The sequence below is a fragment of the Procambarus clarkii genome, chromosome 79 (genome assembly GCF_040958095.1).
Source record: "Procambarus clarkii isolate CNS0578487 chromosome 79, FALCON_Pclarkii_2.0, whole genome shotgun sequence".
NCBI classification, from domain to species: domain Eukaryota; kingdom Metazoa; phylum Arthropoda; class Malacostraca; order Decapoda; family Cambaridae; genus Procambarus; species Procambarus clarkii.
In genome coordinates, this window is record NC_091228.1 from 1865748 (window position 1) to 1886386 (window position 20639).

Consider the following 20639-nt stretch of genomic DNA (forward strand, 5'->3'; position numbering starts at 1 on the left):
TGCTTTAACCATCCTAGTGTGAGGACGGCCGCTGCTTTAACCATCCTAGTGTGAGGACGGCCGCTGCTTTAACCAGCCTAGTGTGAGGACGGCCGCTGCTTTAACCGTCCTAGTGTGAAGACGGGTTGGATCACCAGCGAACACAATCTCCCGCACCACGGGGAACTAGGCCAGAGCGCCCTAATGGGGGTACAGAAGGGAAGACAGAATGATGAGCAAGGGAGAGAGCGGAGGGGGAAGAGGAATAAGTAGCAGAAAAGAGGAGGAATGAGGAAACAGAGAAAATACGATGCTCAACAGGAACACCAACAGGTAACTAACTCCACCATCAAGATATCCCCCCCCCCCACACCATTTACCAGCGGTCGTGCGGCAAGAGTCAACATCCGGAATTCTACTTCGTAATTTTTTTCTCTCAATCGTTAAATGATCGCCGCGAATGAGAGGGAATTCTTGAAGCCATTATCTGGGCCACCTGGCAAGCTGAGGACCACCTGGCAAGGTGAGGGCCACTTGGGAAGGTGAGGACCACCTGGGAAGGTGAGGGCCACCTGGCAAGGTGAGGGCCACCTGGCAAGGTGAGGGCCACCTGGCAAAGTGAGGGCCACCTGGCAAAGTGAGGGCCACCTGGCAAGGTGAGGGCCACCTGGCAAGGTGAGGGCCACCTGGCAAGGTGAGGGCCACCTGGCAAGGTGAGGGCCACCTGGCAAGGTGAGGCCCACCTGGCAAGGTGAGGCCCACCTGGCAAGGTGAGGGCCACCTGGCAAGGTGAGGGCCACCTGGCAAGGTGAGGGCCACCTGGCAAGGTGAGGGCCACCTGGCAAAGTGAGGGCCACCTGGCAAGGTGAGGGCCACCTGGCAAGGTGAGGGCCACCTGGCAAGGTGAGGGCCACCTGGCAAGGTGAGGGCCACCTGGCAAGGTGAGGGCCACCTGGCAAGGTGAGGGCCACCTGGCAAGGTGAGGGCCACCTGGCAAGGTGAGGGCCACCTGGCAAGGTGAGGGCCACCTGGCAAGGTGAGGGCCACCTGGCAAGGTGAGGGCCACCTGGCAAGGTGAGGACCACCTGGCAAGGTGAGGACCACCTGGGAAGGTGAGGGCCACCTGGCAAGGTGAGGACCACCTGGGAAGGTGAGGGCCACCTGGCAAGGTGAGGGCCACCTGGCAAGGTGAGGACCACCTGGGAAGGTGAGGGCCACCTGGCAAGGTGAGGGCCACCTGGCAAGGTGAGGGCCACCTGGCAAGGTGAGGGCCACCTGGCAAGGTGAGGGCCACCTGGCAAGGTGAGGGCCACCTGGGAAGGTGAGGGCCACCTGGCAAGGTGAGGGCCACCTGGCAAGGTGAGGCCCACCTGGCAAGGTGAGGGCCACCTGGCAAGGTGAGGGCCACCTGGCAAGGTGAGGGCCACCTGGCAAGGTGAGGGCCACCTGGCAAGGTGAGGGCCACCTGGCAAGGTGAGGGCCACCTGGCAAGGTGAGCACCACCTGGCCACCTCTGGGGCGAGGGTGGAGGGGGGGGGTAACATTATTTGTTACCCAGCAGTAATATTGTTACTGCAACCCCCGCAAGCACAACTAGGTGAGTACACTGCTTTATATAGAGCAGTGGTTCCCAGAGCTTTATACAGAGCAGTGGTTCCCAGAGCTTTATACAGAGCAGTGGTTCCCAGAGCTTTATACAGAGCAGTGGTTCCCAGAGCTTTATACAGAGCAGTGGTTCCCAGAGCTTTATACAGAGCAGTGGTTCCCAGAGCTTTATACAGAGCAGTGGTTCCCAGAGCTTTATACAGAGCAGTGGTTCCCAGAGCTTTATACAGAGCAGTGGTTCCCAGAGCTTTATACAGAGCAGTGGTTCCCAGAGCTTTATACAGAGCAGTGGTTCCCAGAGCTTTATACAGAGCAGTGGTTCCCAGAGCTTTATACAGAGCAGTGGTTCCCAGAGCTTTATACAGAGCAGTGGTTCCCAGAGCTTTATACAGAGCAGTGGTTCCCAGAGCTTTATACAGAGCAGTGGTTCCCAGAGCTTTATACAGAGCAGTGGTTCCCAGAGCTTTATACAGAGCAGTGGTTCCCAGAGCTTTATACAGAGCAGTGGTTCCCAGAGCTTTATACAGAGCAGTGGTTCCCAGAGCTTTATACAGAGCAGTGGTTCCCAGAGCTTTATACAGAGCAGTGGTTCCCAGAGCTTTATACAGAGCAGTGGTTCACAAACTCCTTGCGGTTGTTAGGAGGGGCGGATAAACCCTAGTTTGGGAAGCAGTAATACAGACACACTAATTCCTTCCTGGTCATTCCTCACCAAACTGTTCAGTTTCACAGTTGATAGAGTTCATCAGCACGCTCATTCCTCACCAGAAAAACTGTGTTTACACTGATTAATATCAGCTCCTAACACCAACCTCTCCCTAACCCAACCCTAGGACTCCAGGCTGGAGCTGCATGCTCCAGGATTGGTCTGACGTAAGTGGGGTACAAGGTCCTGAACGATTCCTTACACAAGTTTGTAAAGGCAATGTAGGGCATTCTAGCATATGCCGCTGATGATATCCTTTTTATGTGGGCCTCTGGGGACAGGTTCGGTGTCAGCCCCCTGATCTTTCTATTTGACTTTTGCAGGATTTCACCTCCCAGATGGTACCTTGTGTTCAGCCTTCTGATCCCTTCGCCCAATTTCATACTTTGCACTTTCCTGAGTTGAACTTTAATAGCCATTTTCTAGACCATTCCTCCAGCTTGTCAAGGTCGTCCTGGAGTCTATCTTCATCTGTCTTGATTCTTCTCATAATTTTTGCATCAACAGCAAACATTGAGAGGAATGAGTCTATACCCTTTGGAAGATCGTTTCGATATATTAGAAACAGGATGGGTCCAAGTACTGAGCCCTGTGGGACTCCGCTGGTGACATCTCGCCACTCTGATGTCTTCCCCCTCACCGTTACTCGCTGTTTCCTGTTGCTTAGATGCTCCCTTATCCACTGGAGCACCTTCCCTTTTACTCCTGCCTGCTGCTCCAACTTTTGTAACAGCCTTTTATGGGGTACTGTGTCAAAAGCTTTCTGACAGTCCAAGAAAATGCAGTCTGCCCACCCTTCTCTTTTTTGCCTAATTTTTGTTGCTTGGCCATAGAATTCTATTAAGCCAGTGAGGCACGATTTACCATCCCTGAACCCATGTTGGTGGTGCGTTACAAAGTTATTTCCCTCCAGATGCTCTACGAGCCTTTTCCTCACGATCTTCTCCATTACCTTGCATGGTATACAAGTTAGGGAAACTGGCCTGAAGTTCAGCGCCTCTTATCTGTCACCCTTTTTGTATATTGGGACTACATTAGCTGTCTTCCAACTTTCTGGTAGGTCTCCTGTTTCCAGTGAGTGACCTGTTATACACCATAGAGTGTGGCACACTTAGTGTGCGCGTGCGTGCGCGTACTCGCCTAATTGTGCTTGCGGGGGTTGAGCTTTGGCTCTTTGGTCCCACCTCTCAACTGTCAATCAACTGGTGTACTGATTCCTGAGCCTACTCAGGAATCTGAGTGTGTGTGTGTGTGTGTGTGTGTGTGTGTGTGTGTGTGTGTGTGTGTGTGTGTGTGTGTGTGTGTGTGTGTGTGTGTGTGTGAACTCGCCTATTTGTGCTTACAGGATCGAGCATTGGCTCTTGGATCCCGCCTTTCCAGCCATCGGTTGTTTACAGCAATGACTCCTGTCCCATTTCCCTATCATACCTAATTTTAAAATTATGAATAGAGTTTGCTTCCACAACCTGTTCCCCAAGTGCATTCCATTTTCCCACTGCTCTCACGCTAAAAGAAAACTTCCTAACATCTCTGTGACTCATCTGAGTTTCCAGTTTCCAACCATGTCCCCTCGTTCTGTCATTATTACGTGTGAACATTTTGTCTATTTCCACTTTGTCAATTCCCCTGAGTATTTTATATGTCCCTATCATATCTCCTCTTTCCCTTCTTTTCTCTAGTGTCGTAAGGTTCAGTTCCCTCAGACGTTCTTCATATCCCATCCCTCGTAACTCTGGGACAAGCCTCGTCGCAAACCTCTGAACCTTCTCTAGTTTCCTTATGTGTTTCTTCAGGTGGGGGCTCCATGATGGCGCGGCATACTCTAAGACGGGTCTCACGTAGGCAGTGTAAAGCGCCCTAAAAGCCTCCTCACTTAGGTTTCTGAATGAAGTTCTAATTTTCGCCAGTGTAGAGTACGCTGCTGTCGTTATCCTATTTATATGTGCCTCAGGAGTTAGATTAGGTGTCACATCCACTCCAAGGTCTCTTTCTCGAATCGTTACAGGTAGGCAGTTCCCCTTCATTGTGTACTGTCCTTTTGGTCGTCTATCACCGGATTCCATTTCCATAACTTTACATTTACTGGTGTTGAACTCCAGTAGCCATTTCCCTGACCATCTCTGCAACCTGTTTAAGTCCTCTTGGAGGATCCTACAATCCTCGTCTGTCACAACTCTTCTCATTAATTTTGCGTCATCTGCAAACATCGACATGTATGATTCCACTCCTGTAAACATATCATTTACGTAAATTAGAAAGAGGATTGGTCCCAGCACCGATCCTTGAGGTACTCCACTTGTTACTGTTCGCCAGTCCGACTTCTCGCCCCTTACCATTACCCTCTGGCTCCTTCCTGTTAGGTAGTTCCTCACCCATGCTAGGGCCTTTCCGCTTACTCCTGCCTGCCTCTCAAGTTTGTAAAGCAGTCTCATGTGCGGTACTGTATCAAAGGCCTTTTAGCAGTCAAGAAATATGCAGTCTGCCCAGCCTTCTCTGTCCTGCCTTATCCTTGTTACTTTGTCATAGAATTCTAAAAGGTTTGTTAGGCATGATTTCCCTGTCCAGAACCCATGTTGGTGCTTGTTTACAAACCCAATGCTCTCCAGGTGCTCAACAAGTCTTAGCCTAATTATTCTTTCAAGTATTTTGCAGGGGATGCTTGTCAGTGATACGGGTCTGTAGTTAAGTGCCTCCTCCCTATCTCCTTTCTTAAAAATCGGTACGACATTTGCCTCCTTCCAGCAGCTGGGCAATTCTCCCGACATAAGTGACTCATTAAAGATCATTGCCAGAGGTACACTGAGGGCCTGCGCTGCCTCTTTTAGTATCCACGGTGATACTTTGTCTGGTCCAACCGCTTTAGTTGCATCCAGTGTTGTCAACTGTTTCATTACCTCCTCTGCTGTCACCTCTATATCTGATAGTCTTTCATCTAGGGTAATCTCTTCTAACAATGGCAGCCGCTCAGGCTCGATTGTGAACACTCCATGGAAACTTGCATTCAGTGCCTCACAGATTTCCTTGTTGCTTTCTGTAAAGCTGGAGCTGGAGCAGCTCGGTCCAGCTGAATCAATCTCGCGTGTTCTCATTTGAATAATTAAAACAAATGATTGTGTTGAGTGCTTCACTCTGCGGAGTCTTGAGGGGTTACTGTGATAACACAAGAACATCATTATAACAATAAGGTATCTATCATGTCAGGAACATCATCTCTGATGCAGGAAATTGAAAGATCTTCTCCCATGTTGTCTTAACAGTCCTGGAATATCTTGGCGCAGTGTTTGAAGGCGGTGAACGAGGGAGCATTCCAGCGTGTCACTCCCCCAGCTCTGGCACCCCATTTCTCCGCCCCTCCCCCCCCCACACGCCCCACGAGGGCCCCCGCCCCACCACCACCGGGGTGTACTTCCCCACACTGGCAACTGTACCACCATGTGGGTGACGGCGTCATCCACCACAACCGGCAGTGATTGAGAGCAAAATGGTTGATGGGTTGAAAGTCTTCCATTTCACAATTAGCACAAAGATGGTTTCTAAACCAATGATGACTTGCAGAAACCACTTGTTTTCTTTTCTTGTTAATCAACGAACACTTCTACCTCTACATCACCTGCCCAACCCGTTCTCGCACTTGCTTATAGTCAATATTGGCTTATTTAATAAGTGCATATGTGACATACTAATTGATTGTGAATATTTTTGTTTACCTTGAAAAGCTTCATAGAAAACACCGACCTCACCTAACCTTCTTAGTATGTTAAGATAAGCATCTTATTGCTTCGTAATTACAATTATTACTTAACCTATACCTATAATAGGTATAGGTTATATACCTATTATATAGATATATATATATACCTATATAGGTTATATATACCTATATAACCTATACCTATAATAGGTTAAGTAATAATTGTCATTACGAAGCAATAAGATGCTTATCTTAACATAATAAGAAGGTTAGGTGAGGTCGGTGTTTTCTATGAAGCTTTTCAAGGTAAACTAAAATATTCACAATCAATTAGTATGTCACATATGCACTTATTAAATAAGCCAATATTGACTATAAGCAAGTGCGAGAACGGGTTGCACCTGCCAGATCAGGTACAAGTCGCCTGGTACTATGAATACCTGAAACAACATTCCATAACGAGAACAGCCGGACAGAACACTAGACGCGTGATCCTGTGGTCCCGGGTTCGATCCGGGGCGCCGGCGAGAAGCAATGGCCAGAGTTTCTTTCACCCTGATGCCCCTGTTACCTAGCAGTAAATAGGTACCTGGGAGTTAGTCAGCTGTCACGGGCTGCTTCCTGCGGGTGGAGGCCTGGTCGAGGACCGGGCCGCGGGGACACTAAAAGCCCCGAAATCATCTCAAGATAACCTCAAGATAACCCTCCAGCACCACTCGCTATCCTCTTGTTCACATCCAGGGACCGTCTCCCCTCTAGACCTTCTTAAGATGTGTGGAACAAGGAGACAAACGGATTGCTGGTGATGACGATGACTGGGGGGGTGATGCCGATGACTGGGGGGGTGATGCCGATGACTGGGGTGGTGATGACGATGACTAAGGTGGTGATGATTAAGGTGGTGATGACGACGACTGAGGTGGTGGTGACGATGACTGAGGTGCTGGTGACGATGACTGGGGTGGTGATGACGATGACTGGGGTGGTGATGACGATGACTGGGGTGGTGATGACGATGACTGGGGTGGTGACGACGATGACTGGGGTGGTGACGACGATGACTGGGGTGGTGACGACGATGACTGGGGTGGTGATGACGATGACTGGGGTGGTGATGACGATGACTGGGGTGGTGGTGACGATGACTGGGGTGGTGGTGACGATGACTGGGGTGGTGGTGACGATGACTGGGGTGGTGGTGACGATGACTGGGGTGGTGGTGACGATGACTGGGGTGGTGGTGACGATGACTGGGGTGGTGATGACGATGACTGGGGTGGTGGTGACGATGACTGGGGTGGTGGTGACGATGACTGGGGTGGTGGTGACGATGACTGGGGTGGTGGTGACGATGACTGGGGTGGTGGTGACGATGACTGGGGTGGTGGTGACGATGACTGGGGTGGTGGTGACGATGACTGGGGTGGTGGTGACGATGACTGGGGTGGTGATGACGATGACTGGGGTGGTGATGACGATGACTGGGGTGATGACGATGACTGGGGTGGTGATGACGATGACTGGGGTGGTGATGACGATGACTGGGGTGGTGATGACGATGACTGGGGTGGTGATGACGATGACTGGGGTGGTGATGACGATGACTGAGGTGGTGATGACGATGACTGGGGTGGTGATGACGATGACTGGGGTGGTGATGACGATGACTGGGGTGGTGATGACGATGACTGAGGTGGTGGTGACGATGACTGAGGTGGTGGTGACGATGACTGAGGTGGTGGTGACGATGACTGAGGTGCTGGTGATGACGATGACTGAGGTGCTGGTGACGATGACTGAGGTGGTGATGACGATGACTGAGGTGGTGATGACGATGACTGGGGTGGTGACGACGATGACTGGGGTGGTGACGACGATGACTGGGGTGGTGATGACGATGACTGGGGTGGTGATGACGATGACTGGGGTGGTGATGACGATGACTGGGGTGGTGATGACGATGACTGGGGTGGTAATGCTTGCACCACAACATCTCGGCCAACACTACAACTACCCCCCCCCCCTCCCCTCCCACAAGTCAGGCTGTTTACTGCCTCGAAGATTTTCATCACCAGAGCAGCGTACATATCTGGGTTACTGGACGAGCCAGGAATAAAGCGAAATATTGATGAGGTAAACACCTTATGTTTTGGGTCGGCTCTCTCTACACTGTGTGTACTCACCTAGTTACTCACCTAGTTGTGCTTGCGGGGGTTGTGGTCTTGGTCCCGCCTCTCAACTGTCAATCAACTGGTGTACAGGTTACTGAGCCTACTGGGCTCTATCATATCTACACTTGAAGCTGTGTATGGAGTCAGCCTCCACCACATCACTTCCTAGTGCATTCCATCTGTTAACTACTCTGACACTGACAAAAATCTTTCTAACGTCCCTGTGGCTCATTTGGGTACTCAGCTTCTACCTGTGTCCCCTTGCTCGTGTCCCACCCGTGTTAAATAATCAATCCTTGTCTACTCTGTCAATTCCTCTGAGAAGTTTGTATGTGGTGATCATGTCTCCCCGAGTTCTTGTCTTCCAGCGACGTGAGGTGCAGTTCATGCAGCCTTTCCTCGTAACTCTTAGTTCTGGGACTAGCCTAGTGGCATACCTCTGAACTTTTTCCAGCTTCGCCTTGTGCTTGACAAGGTACGGGCTCCATGCTGGGGCCGCATACTCCAGGATTGGTCTTACATATGTGGTATACAAGGTTCTGAATGATTCCTTACACAGGTTCCTGAAGGCAGTTCTGATGTTAGCCAGCCTCGCATATGCCGCAGATGTTATTCTTTTGATGTGGGCTTCAGGAGACAGGTTTGGTGTGATATCAACCCCCATATCTTTCTCTCTGTCCGTTTCATGAAGGACTTTATCTCCCATTCTGTATCCCATGTCTGGTCTCCTATTTCCTGCTCCTAGTTTCATTACCTAACGTTTACTCGGGTTGAACTTTAGTAGCTATTTGTTGCACCATTCCTTCAGCTTGTCTAGGTCATTTTGTAGCCTCATACTGTCTTTTTCTGTCTTAATCCTCCTCATAATTTTTGCATCATCAGCAAACTGAGATGACAGTCTATTCCCTCTGGAAGATCATTTACATATATCAGAAACAGTATAGGTCCAAGAACTGATCCCTGTGGGACTCCACTGGTGACGCCTCGCCACTCTGAGACCTCACCCCTCACAGTGACTCGTTGTCTTCTATTGCTTAGGCACTCCCTTATCCAGAGAGTACCTTCCCTTTCACTCCTGCCTGCATCTCCAGCTTGTGCACTAGTCTCTTATGTGGCACTGTGTCTAAGGCTTTCTGGCAATCCAAAAATATGCAGTCTGTCCACCACTCTCTTTCTTGCCTGATTTTTGTTGCCTGGTCATAGAATTCAATCAATCCGGTGAGGTATAATTTGCCAACACTAAACCCATGTTGGTGTTGTGTCACAAAGTTCTTTCGCCCCAGATGTTCCACTAACTTTTTTTTCGCACAATCTTCTCTGTCATCTTACATATTATGCAAGTCAAGGACACTAGCCTGTAGTTCAGTGCCTCCTGTCTATCACCCTTCTTGTATATCAAGACAACATTTGCCGTCTTCCAAATTTTTGGCATTTCACCTGTTACCAGTGATTTGTTATACACTATGGAGAGTGGCTGGCACAAAGCTTTTGCTCCTTCCTTCAGTATAAATGGAGAGATTCCATCTGGGCCTATAGCCTGTCACATTCAACTCTAGCAGATGCTTCCTCACCTCCCCTCTGGTAATCACACTCATCTAGTGGTGTTTGGTTAGATATTCCCTTTCTTATCTCTGAGACTTCACCTTGCTCTACTGTGAAGACCTCCTGGAATTTCTTATCGAGTTCCTCGCACATTTCCTTGTCGTTTGTAGTGAATTTGTCTGCCCCTATCCTCAGTTTTATTACCTATTCCTTCACTGTTTTTCTCCTGATATCGCTGTGCAGCAATTTAGGTCGTCTTTGCCTTACATAATAGAAGTCCCTATTTCATTTTCGTATTGTCTTTCTGCCTCTCTTCTCTCCCTGACGTACTCATTCCTGACTCTCTGGCATCTTCCTTTCTGTTAGTTCTATAGTTTCTCCACGCCCTTGTACTTAGTTGCTTTGCTTGCTTACATCTCTGATTTGGGTTTCTTATCTGCAATTTATTCTTTTCCCTTTTAGACTAGGACGAACTTGTCTGTTGCCTCCTTGTACTTCTGTGTGATGTAGTCCATCGTGTCTTGGCCCGTCTTTCTACTGAGCTCTGTTTCCCATGTTATATCAGAAATTTTCTTATCTCCTCATAGTTTCCCTTCTGGAATGCCAGCCTTTTGTTTTCAGGTCCCTTCCTTGAGTACATTAACCCTTCTTCAACCAGATACTCAAACGTCAGTACACTGGTCGCTCATTCATACTGGGGGACTCGAAGTCGCTATCCCTTATGTCAGAGTCGTTTAGAGTGAAGACTAGGTCAAGTCTCGCTGACTCATTGTTCCCGCTCATTGTGTGTGTGTGTGTGTGTGTGTGTGTGTGTGTGTGTGTGTGTGTGTGTGTGTGTGTGGAAGGGGGGGGGGGGGTCACCTCGTGAAAGAGAGAGACACTGCCTGCTGGATACACTCGCCATGCTGGAGGAGGAGGAGGAACTGGGTGACACCTGCATTATGTATTAATGTGTTCCATTCAAAAGCTAAACTTGGACACAAACTGATGCTAAAAAAAATGATAAATTTGGCAAATTTGCCATCATTGGTGACCTTAAGAACCCGCGGGACCCATCTGGGCCCCTCCCAGAGTCCTCCACCACAAAACAGTCCACTCAGTACTCACCACAAAACAGTCCACTCAGTACTCACCACAAAACAGTCCACTCAGTACTTACCTTCGGGGCCCTTGAGCATCTCGAGCTCAACTGAGTAGTCCCAGTACTCGAGGGAGTTCTGGCCGGAGTCCGTATGCGGGAGCTTGTACTCCCTGGTGCGCAGAATGTCGCCATTGGCGTTACTCCAGGTCCGACCTGTCCCTACTGTAGTCAAGCGCCACTCCATGGCTCCGGCGCCCTTTGGACTGGTCACTGAGACTGAGGAGAGGACGGCGGCGATCTTTCCCGCCAAACTTGTCTGTTCTTTCACTGTAACTGTTATATTTCCGTGTTGGTTATTGTTGGGTGATGGATGGAGGAGGCGTGTTGTGACGCGGCACGGGCCTAAACGCCCTCTTCCGCCCTCTCTCAACACTGCATTTCAACAGAAATGAAAGTGGCACGTGTGACAAAATCTGTACGTGCACACGCGTGTTAAAACACACACACACACACACACACACACACACACACACACACACACACACACACACACACACACAAGAAATTGTTCATGACTTTTGTTAGGCCAAAGCTAGAATATGCAGCTGTTGTGTGGTGCCCATATCTTAAGAAGCACATCAACAAACTGGAAAAGGTGCAAAGACATGCTACTAAGTGGCTCCCAGAACTGAAGGGCAAGAGCTACGAGGAGAGGTTAGAAGCATTAAATATGCCAAAACTAGAAGACAGAAGAAAAAGAGGTGATATGATCACTACGTACAAAATAGTAACAGGAATTGATAAAATCGACAGGGAAGACTTCCTGAGACCTGGAACTTCAAGAACAAGAGGCCATAGATTTAAACTAGCTAAACACAGATGCCGAAGAAATATAAGAAAATTCACCTTCGCAAATAGAGTGGTAGACGGTTGGAACAAGTTAAGTGAGAAGGTGGTGGAGGCCAAGACCGTCAGTAGTTTCAAAGCGTTATATGACAAAGAGTGCTGGGAAGACGGGACACCACGAGCGTAGCTCTCATCCTGTAACTACACTTAGGTAATTACACTTAGGTAATTACACACACACACACACACACCCCTCCCTCCTTTCACACCAACATACGCCCCCATCCAAAAAAAAAAAAAAAAATCATATGATTCCATAACAACGAGGCAATAGGCGCTGCATAAAATACAACTATGCAATATATAGTTGTATTTTGTAGTACGACAATTTGTGGCCATATGTAACGCATACGAACGAAAAGCGACGTTCTGTGTGGGTTGGAGATAGTGAATTGTGAGAGGGCCAGAGAACAATAGGCAAATTCTTTAATTAGTAACCCCTAGCCCCTGGCCGGGCTCACTGAGTTGATGAACTCCAGAAATCCTCTACAGGTATGATCCAGGTATAGGAAGGGACCAAACCCACAAACATACCAGCAAGAAACAACTACACAGAATGAGGAAAGTGGCAGAACAAAAATTGGAGAAAGGGACAGCAGACAATTCTGAAATTGGATCAGGCCTATTCCAGAAATTGGATCAGGCCTATTCCAGAAATTCATCAAAAGTAAATTCCAGGTAAAGGATAAAATTCAGAGCTGGAAAATGGGGAACAGATTTACGGAGACTGACAAAGAAATGTGTGAAACGCTGAACGAACAGTTCCCAAGTTTGTTTGTTTGTCTAAAATGAAATGTCCGGGAGGTTATCTTGAGGTTATCTTGAGGTTATCTTGAGGTTATCTTGAGATGATTTCGGGGCTTTAGTGTCCCCGCGGCCCGGTCCTCGACCAGGCCTCCACCCCCAGGAAGCAGCCCGTGACAGCTAGCTAACACCCAGGTACCTATTTTACTGCTAGGTAACAGGGGCATAGGGTGAAAGAAACTCTGCCCATTGTTTCTCGCCGGCGCCTGGGATTGAACCCAGGACCACAGGATCACAAGTCCAGCGTGCTGTCCGCTCGGCCGACCGGCTCCCTAAACAGAAACCAGACAATACGAATTGCAGAGAATAGCAGAGTACATAGAAGTGTCAGGAGACGAAGTGGGGAAAAATGCTCCATAAACTAAGTAGAGACAAAGCAGTTGGCTCACATGGAGTTTCACCTTGGGTCCTGAGAGAATAGACATCTGTTGACCAGACCACACACTAGAAATTGAAGGGACGACGACGTTTCGGTCCGTCCTGGACCATTCTCAAGTCGATTGTCAATCGATTGAGAATGGTCCAGGACGGACCGAAACGTCGTCGTCCCTTCAATTTCTAGTGTGTGGTCTGGTCAACATACTTCAGCCACGTTATTGTGACTCATCGCCTGCAATAGGCATCTGAGTTGAGCATTCCACTTAAACTGATTTTTCAGGCATCTTTACGCACAGGAATCTTGGCAGACATGGAGAAAGACTAACATAGTTTCAATATATACAAAAACATTAAAGACCCTCTTAATTACAGACCTGTATCATTGACAAAAAATAGTAGTCAATGATACAGGAAGATCCTGTAACAAATCTCTTTTGCTTCTATGATAAGAGCCACAGAAACTTTAGAGGAAAGAGATAGTTGGATTGACTGCATCTATCAAGACCTAAAAAAAGGCGTTCGACAGAGCCCGACATAAGAGGTTGTTCTGGAAACTGGAACATGCAGGAGGAGTGACGGGGGAGACTTATGACATGGATGAAAACTTTTCGAACAGGAAAGCGAGGGCAGTAACCAGAGGCAATGTACCGGACTAGAAAATGGTGTTACCACTGGAGTAGCACAGGGTCCTCCAGTGGTACTCCAGTGTACCACTGGAGTACCACAGGGTTCAGTTCTAGCGCCACTTATATCAATTGTCTATAATACTAACTACATATAAACGATCTACTAAAAGGAATTATATGAACATGTTTACTGAAGATGCTAATAGGGATGGATAAGAGACTCGGGATGATTGTCATGCACTGGATCACATAAATGATTGAAGCACCACTTGGTAAAAAGAATTTAATATGCATAAATGCCCCGTTATGAAATGTGGGCACAGGATCACACACACAGATCACACTAAATGTGATGCATCAAATGAACAAATCCACAAGGGCCGTGACGAGGATTCGAACCTGCGTCCTGGAGCATGACAAAGTTCGAATCCTCGTCACGGCCCTTGTGAATTTGTTCATGGGAACAGGATAAAAGAGGCCACACACAACCTACAAATTATGTGATAGAGCTTTAATATAATTCAAATATAGAAAGATTTCTAGGGATGGATCTGGATGAAACACTGTCACCTGAGGACCACAGAACGCACATACACACGCGCACACGCCACATAACATCAGCTGGCTAACATCAGAACTGCCTTCAGGAACCTGTGTAAGGAATCATTCAGAACCTTGTATACCACCTTGGATAGGTGGTATAGAACCTTGTATAGGGGGCCTCGTAGCCTGGTGGATAGCGCGCAGGACTCGTAATTCTGTGGCGCGGGTTCGATTCCCGCACGAGGCAGAAACAAATGGGCAAAGTTTCTTTCACCCTGAATGCCCCTGTTACCTAGCAGTAAATAGGTACCTGGGAGTTAAGTCAGCTGTCACGGGCTGCTTCCTGGGGGTGGAGGCCTGGTCGAGGACCGGGCCGCGGGGACACTAAAGCCCCGAAATCATCTCAAGATAACCTCAAGATAACCACGTATGTAAGACCAATCCTGGAGTATGCGGCCCCAGCATGGAGCCCGTACCTTGTCAAGCACAAGACGAAGCTGGAAAAAATTCAGAGGTATGTCACTAGACTAGTCCCAGAACTAAGAGGCATGAGTTACGAGGAAAGGCTGAGGGAAATGCACCTCACGACACTGGAAGACAGAAGAGTAAGGAGACATGATCACTACCTATAAAATTCTCAAGAGGAATTGTCAGTGTAGATAATTATAAACTGTTGAACATGGATGGTACGCGAACAAGACTGGATCTACTTTGGGTTCCCACACCAGTACAGACCCTCCACGACACTGTACCTGACCAGGTACCACCATAGCCTGGCCTCCTGCAGCCTGGCCTCCTACAGCCTGGCCTCCTGCAGCCTGGCCTCCTACAGCCTGGCCTCCTGCAGCCTGGCCTCCTGCAGCCTGGCCTCCTACAGCCTGGCCTCCTACAGCCCGGCCTCCTACAGCCTGGCCTCCTACAGCCTGGCTTCCTACAGCCTGTCCTTCCTACAGCCTGTCCTTCCTACAGCCTGGCCTCCTACAGCCTGGCCCCCTGCAGCCTGGCCTCCTGCAGCCTGGCCTCCTACAGCCTGGCCTCCTACAGCCTGGCTTCCTACAGCCTGTCCTTCCTACAGCCTGGCCTCCTACAGCCTGGCTTCCTACAGCCTGTCCTTCCTACAGCCTGGCCTCCTACAGCCTGGCCTCCTGCAGCCTGGCCTCCTGCAGCCTGGCCTCCTACAGCCTGGCTTCCTACAGCCTGTCCTTCCTACAGCCTGGCCTCCTACAGCCTGGCTTCCTACAGCCTGTCCTTCCTACAGCCTGGCCTCCTGCAGCCTGGCCTCCTGCAGCCTGGCCTCCTGCAGCCTGGCCTCCTACAGCCTGGCCTCCTGCAGCCTGGCCTCCTGCAGCCTGGCCTCCTGCAGCCTGGCCTCCTGCAGCCTGGCCTCCTACAGCCTGGCCTCCTACAGCCTGGCCTCCTACAACCCGTCCTCCTACAGCCTGGCCTCCTACAACCTGGCCTCCTACAGCCCGTCCTCCTACAACCCGTCCTCCTACAACCCGTCCTCCTACAACCCGTCCTCCTACAACCCGTCCTCCTACAACCCGTCCTCCTACAACCCGTCCTCCTACAACCCGTCCTCCTACAACCCGTCCTCCTACAACCCGTCCTCCTACAACCCGTCCTCCTACAACCCGTCCTCCTACAACCCGTCCTCCTACAACCCGTCCTCCTACAACCCGTCCTCCTACAACCCGTCCTCCTACAACCCGTCCTCCTACAAAGAACGTCGCTTTTCGCTCGTATGCGTCACATAAGGCCAAAAATTGTCGTATCAGAAAATCGAAACCGGTCGCGAAAGTGACGTACTGTCCCGTTTTCTGTTTTGGGTCCTCTGGCAGGTTAGGAGAGACCACTTTATATCGACCGTTTTCTTGACGTTCGGGCAACCTTAGGAGGACGGACTGATGTAACATATTTCATCTCAGTCGCTGGGTAGAGTCGACTCCCCTAATCGCCTCCCCCATCACCCAATCCCCCCATCTCCCTCATAGACTGGATCTTGGTGCTACATCGAACAGAGGTCAAAGGTCATACGGGTAGTGAGAGTATCTTTGGTGACCTTATTACGAGTGTGATGACCCGTGGCCTATTGTGTACACGTGACCCCAGCGTGTGGTGTACGTGACCCCCCAGCGTGTGGTGTACGTGACCCCCAGCGTGTGGTGTACGTGACCCCCCAGCGTGTGGTGTACGTGACCCCCAGCGTGTGGTGTACGTGACCCCCAGCGTGTGGTGTACGTGACCCCCAGCGTGTGGTGTACGTGACCCCAGCGTGTGGTGTACGTGACCCCAGCGTGTGGTGTACGTGACCCCAGCGTGTGGTGTACGTGACCCCAGCGTGTGGTGTACGTGACCCCAGCGTGTGGTGTACGTGACCCCAGCGTGTGGTGTACGTGACCCCAGCGTGTGGTGTACGTGACCCCAGCGTGTGGTGTACGTGACCCCAGCGTGTGGTGTACGTGACCCCAGCGGTTCTGCTGGCAATTATTAGGCAAGTCCATTCCATCCAGCGTCCTACCCCACAGACACATTCATCAATTTTAACATGCTGTTCATTCAAAACAGGAATTTTCTCAAATATAAATTAATATTATTGTGTATATATAGGCATAGGTTAGGTTAGGTGTTTAGGTTCTGTTGGCGATTATTTGTAGTACGTGGGTGAAGCATTTACAGCGTTGTGGTTCGAACACAAGTCGTCAGTGAAGCACTTGTTCCGGAAGTGTTCGGACGTCAACAGTTTGAGTCGTGTGTAAACTGTTTTTCATTCATAAACAGCTGGGGGTTGGCGGGTGGATGGAATGGTCTTTGTTTACGAGGACGGGCTCATATACTACACAACTGATGACATTCGAACATTTGTCGAACAGTGCCCCGCTGTTCGAAATAGCAACTCTGAATCCTCCTACCACGTAATATAAATCCAAATAATTGCCAAGAGAACCTGAACACCTAACCTGACCTAACCTAACCTAACCTAACCTAACCTAACCTAACCTAACCTGACCTCCGCCTAATTAGCCACAAGATACTAATAAATATTTCATATTTGAGATCATTATTATTTTGAACGAACAGCATGTTAAAATGTCCTCGTGTGGCGAACCTGAGGACGGAACACACAGGTCACACACATACAGGTCACACATACAGGGGCACACATACAGGGTCACACATACAGGGACACACATACAGGTCACATATACAGGTCACACATACAGGGACACACATACAGGTCACGCATACAGGTCACACACGTCACACATTCAGGTCACACACACAGGTCACACATTCAGGTCACACATTCAGGTCACACACACAGGTCACACATTCAGGTCACACACACAGGTCACACATACAGGTCACACATTCAGGTCACGCATTCAGGTCACACATTCAGGTCACACACACAGGTCACACATACAGGGTCACACACAGGTCACACATACAGGGTCACACACAGGTCACACATACAGGTCACACACAGGTCACACACACAGGTCACACATTCAGGTCACATTCAGGTCACACACACAGGTCACACATTCAGGTCACACACACACAGGTCACACATACAGGGTTACACACACAGGTCACACATACAGGTCACACACAGGTCACACATACAGGTCACACACACAGGTCACACATACAGGTCACACATTCAGGTCACACACACAGGTCACACACACAGGTCACACATTCAGGTCACACACACACACACAGGTCACACATACAGGTCACACATTCAGGTCACACATTCAGGTCACACACACAGGTCACACATACAGGTCACACATTCAGGTCACACACACAGGTCACACATTCAGGTCACACATACAGGTCACACACACAGGTCACACACACAGGTCACACATACAGGGTCACACACACAGGTCACACACACACAGGGGCACACATACAGGTCACACACACAGGGGCACACATACAGGTCACACACACAGGGGCACACATACAGGGGCACACACACAGGTCACACACACACAGGTCACACACACACAGGTCACACACACACAGGTCACACACATACAGGTCACACACACACAGGTCACACATACAGGGTCACACACACACAGGTCACACATACAGGGGCACACACACACAGGTCACACACACAGGTCACACACACACAGGTCACACACACAGGTCACACACACACAGGTCACACACACACAGGTCACACACACACACAGGTCACACACACACACAAGTCACACACACACACAGGTCACACACACACACAGGTCACACAGACACAGGTCACACACACACACAGGTCACACACATACAGGTCACACATACAGGGTCACACACACACAGGTCACACATACAGGGGCACACACACAGGTCACACACACATACAGGGTCACACACACACAGGTCACACACACACAGGTCACACACACACAGGTCACACACATACAGGTCACACACATACAGGTCACACACACACAGGGGCACACACACAGGGGCACACACACACACAAGCCATTATATCCACAATAAAAGGATTAGCCACGGTTGCATGTCAGGCTTCCATAATTAAATGGGATTGGCTGAAATGTTTCCATATTAAGATGATTACATGCGATATTGTATCATAAATCACACGGAACTTCTCCTCAAACAGAGAGATTACCTGCAAGCTAATTTATTTGGCTCTCTCACATACATTAACATTGATGTATTCTCTACATACATCACAACAGCTGCGTGTTGGCTGGGCTCCCTGGTGCAGCTGCGTGTGTGTGTTAACACCTGGTGCTTGTGCAGCTGTGTTAACACCTGGTGCAACTGTGTGTTAACACCTGGTGCTGGTGCAGCTGGGTGTTAACACCTGGTGCTGGGTGTTAACACCTGGTGCTGGTGCAGCTGTGTGTTAACACCTGGTGCTGGTGCAGCTGTGTGTTAACACCTGGTGCTGGTGCAGCTGTGTGTTAACACCTGGTGCTGGTGCAGCTGTGTGTTAACACCTGGTGCTGGGTGTTAACACCTGATGCTGGTGCAGCTGTGTGTTAACACCTGGTGCTGGTGCAGCTGTGTGTTAACACTTGGTGCTGGTGCAGCTGTGTGTGTTAACACCTGGTGCTGGTGCAGCTGGGTGTTAACACCTGGTGCTGGGTGTTAACACCTGGTGCTGGTGCAGCTGTGTGTTAACACCTGGTGCTGGTGCAGCTGTGTGTGTTAACACCTGGTGCTGTGTGTTAACACCTGGTGCTGGGTGTTAACACCTGGTGCTGGTGCAGCTGTGTGTTAACACCTGGTGCTGGTGCAGCTGTGTGTGTTAACACCTGGTGCTGGTGCAGCTGGGTGTTAACACCTGGTGCTGGTGCAGCTGTGTGTGTTAACACCTGGTGCTGGTGCAGCTGTGTGTGTTAACACCTGGTGCTGGTGCAGCTGTGTGTGTTAACACCTGGTGCTGGTGCAGCTGTGTGTGTTAACACCTGGTGCTGGTGCAGCTGTGTGTGTTAACACCTGGTGCTGGTGCAGCTGTGTGTGTTAACACCTGGTGCTGGTGTAGCTGTGTGTGTTAACACCTGGTGCTGGTGTAGCTGTGTGTTAACACCTGGTGCAGCTGTGTGTTAACACCTGGTGCAGCTGTGTGTTAACACCTGGTGCAGCTGTGTGTTAACACCTGGTGTAGCTGTGTGTTAACACCTGGTGCAGCTGTGTGTTAACACCTGGTGCAGCTGTGTGTTAACACCTGGTGCAGCTGTGTGTTAACACCTGGTGCAGCTGTGTGTTAACACCTGGTGCAGCTGTGTGTTAACACCTGGTGCAGCTGTGTGTTAACACCTGGTGCAGCTGTGTGTTAACACCTGGTGCAGCTGTGTGTTAACACCTGGTGCTGGTGCAGCTGTGTGTTAACACCTGGTGCTGGTGCAGCTGTGTGTTAACACCTGGTGCTGGTGCAGCTGTGTGTTAACACCTGGTGCTGGTGCAGCTGTGTGTTAACACCTGGTGCTGGGTGTTAACACCTGGTGCAGCTGTGTGTTAACACCTGGTGCTGGTGCAGCTGAGTGTTAACACCTGGTGCTGGTGCAGCTGTGTGTTAACACCTGGTGCTGGTGCAGCTGTGTGTTAACACCTGGTGCTGGTGCAGCTGTGTGTTAACACCTGGTGCTGGTGCAGCTGTGTGTTAACACCTGGTGCTGGTGCAGCTGTGTGTTAACACCTGGTGCTGGTGCAGCTGTGTGTTAACACCTGGTGCTGGTGCAGCTGAGTGTTAACACCTGGTGCTTGGTGTTAACACCTGGTGCTGGTGCAGCTGTGTGTTAACACCTGGTGCTGGGTGTTAACACCTGGTGCTGGTGCAGCTGTGTGTTAACACCTGGTGCTGGGTGTTAACACCTGGTGCTGGTGCAGCTGTGTGTTAACACCTGGTGCTGGTACAGCTGTGTGTGTTAACACCTGGTGCTGGTGCAGCTGTGTGTGTTAACACCTGGTGCTGGTGCAGCTGTGTGTTAACACCTGGTGCTGGTGCAGCTGGGTGTTAACACCTGGTGCTGGTGCAGCTGTGTGTTAACACCTGGTGCTGGTGCAGCTGTGTGTTAACACCTGGTGCTGGTGCAGCTGTGTGTTA

At 49.9% G+C, this 20639-nt stretch overlaps 1 protein-coding gene across 9 annotated transcripts in view; it reads right to left on the reverse strand.

Annotated features, from left to right (window-relative positions):
• The window catches only part of Cen (cerebellar degeneration-related protein 2-like), a 621507-nt gene that overhangs the window by 135353 nt on the left and 465515 nt on the right, over positions 1–20639 (reverse strand). For 2 of the 9 annotated variants that reach the window (XM_069314436.1, XM_069314439.1), the window contains one exon: positions 10854–11108. The exons of the other annotated variants lie outside the window; for them this stretch is intronic. In XM_069314436.1, the coding sequence (XP_069170537.1) occupies positions 10854–11019 (166 nt within the window). In that variant the 5' untranslated portion in view covers positions 11020–11108. Of the gene's footprint in view, positions 1–10853; positions 11109–20639 lie in introns of those variants that run through there. 9 annotated transcript variants of the gene reach the window in all.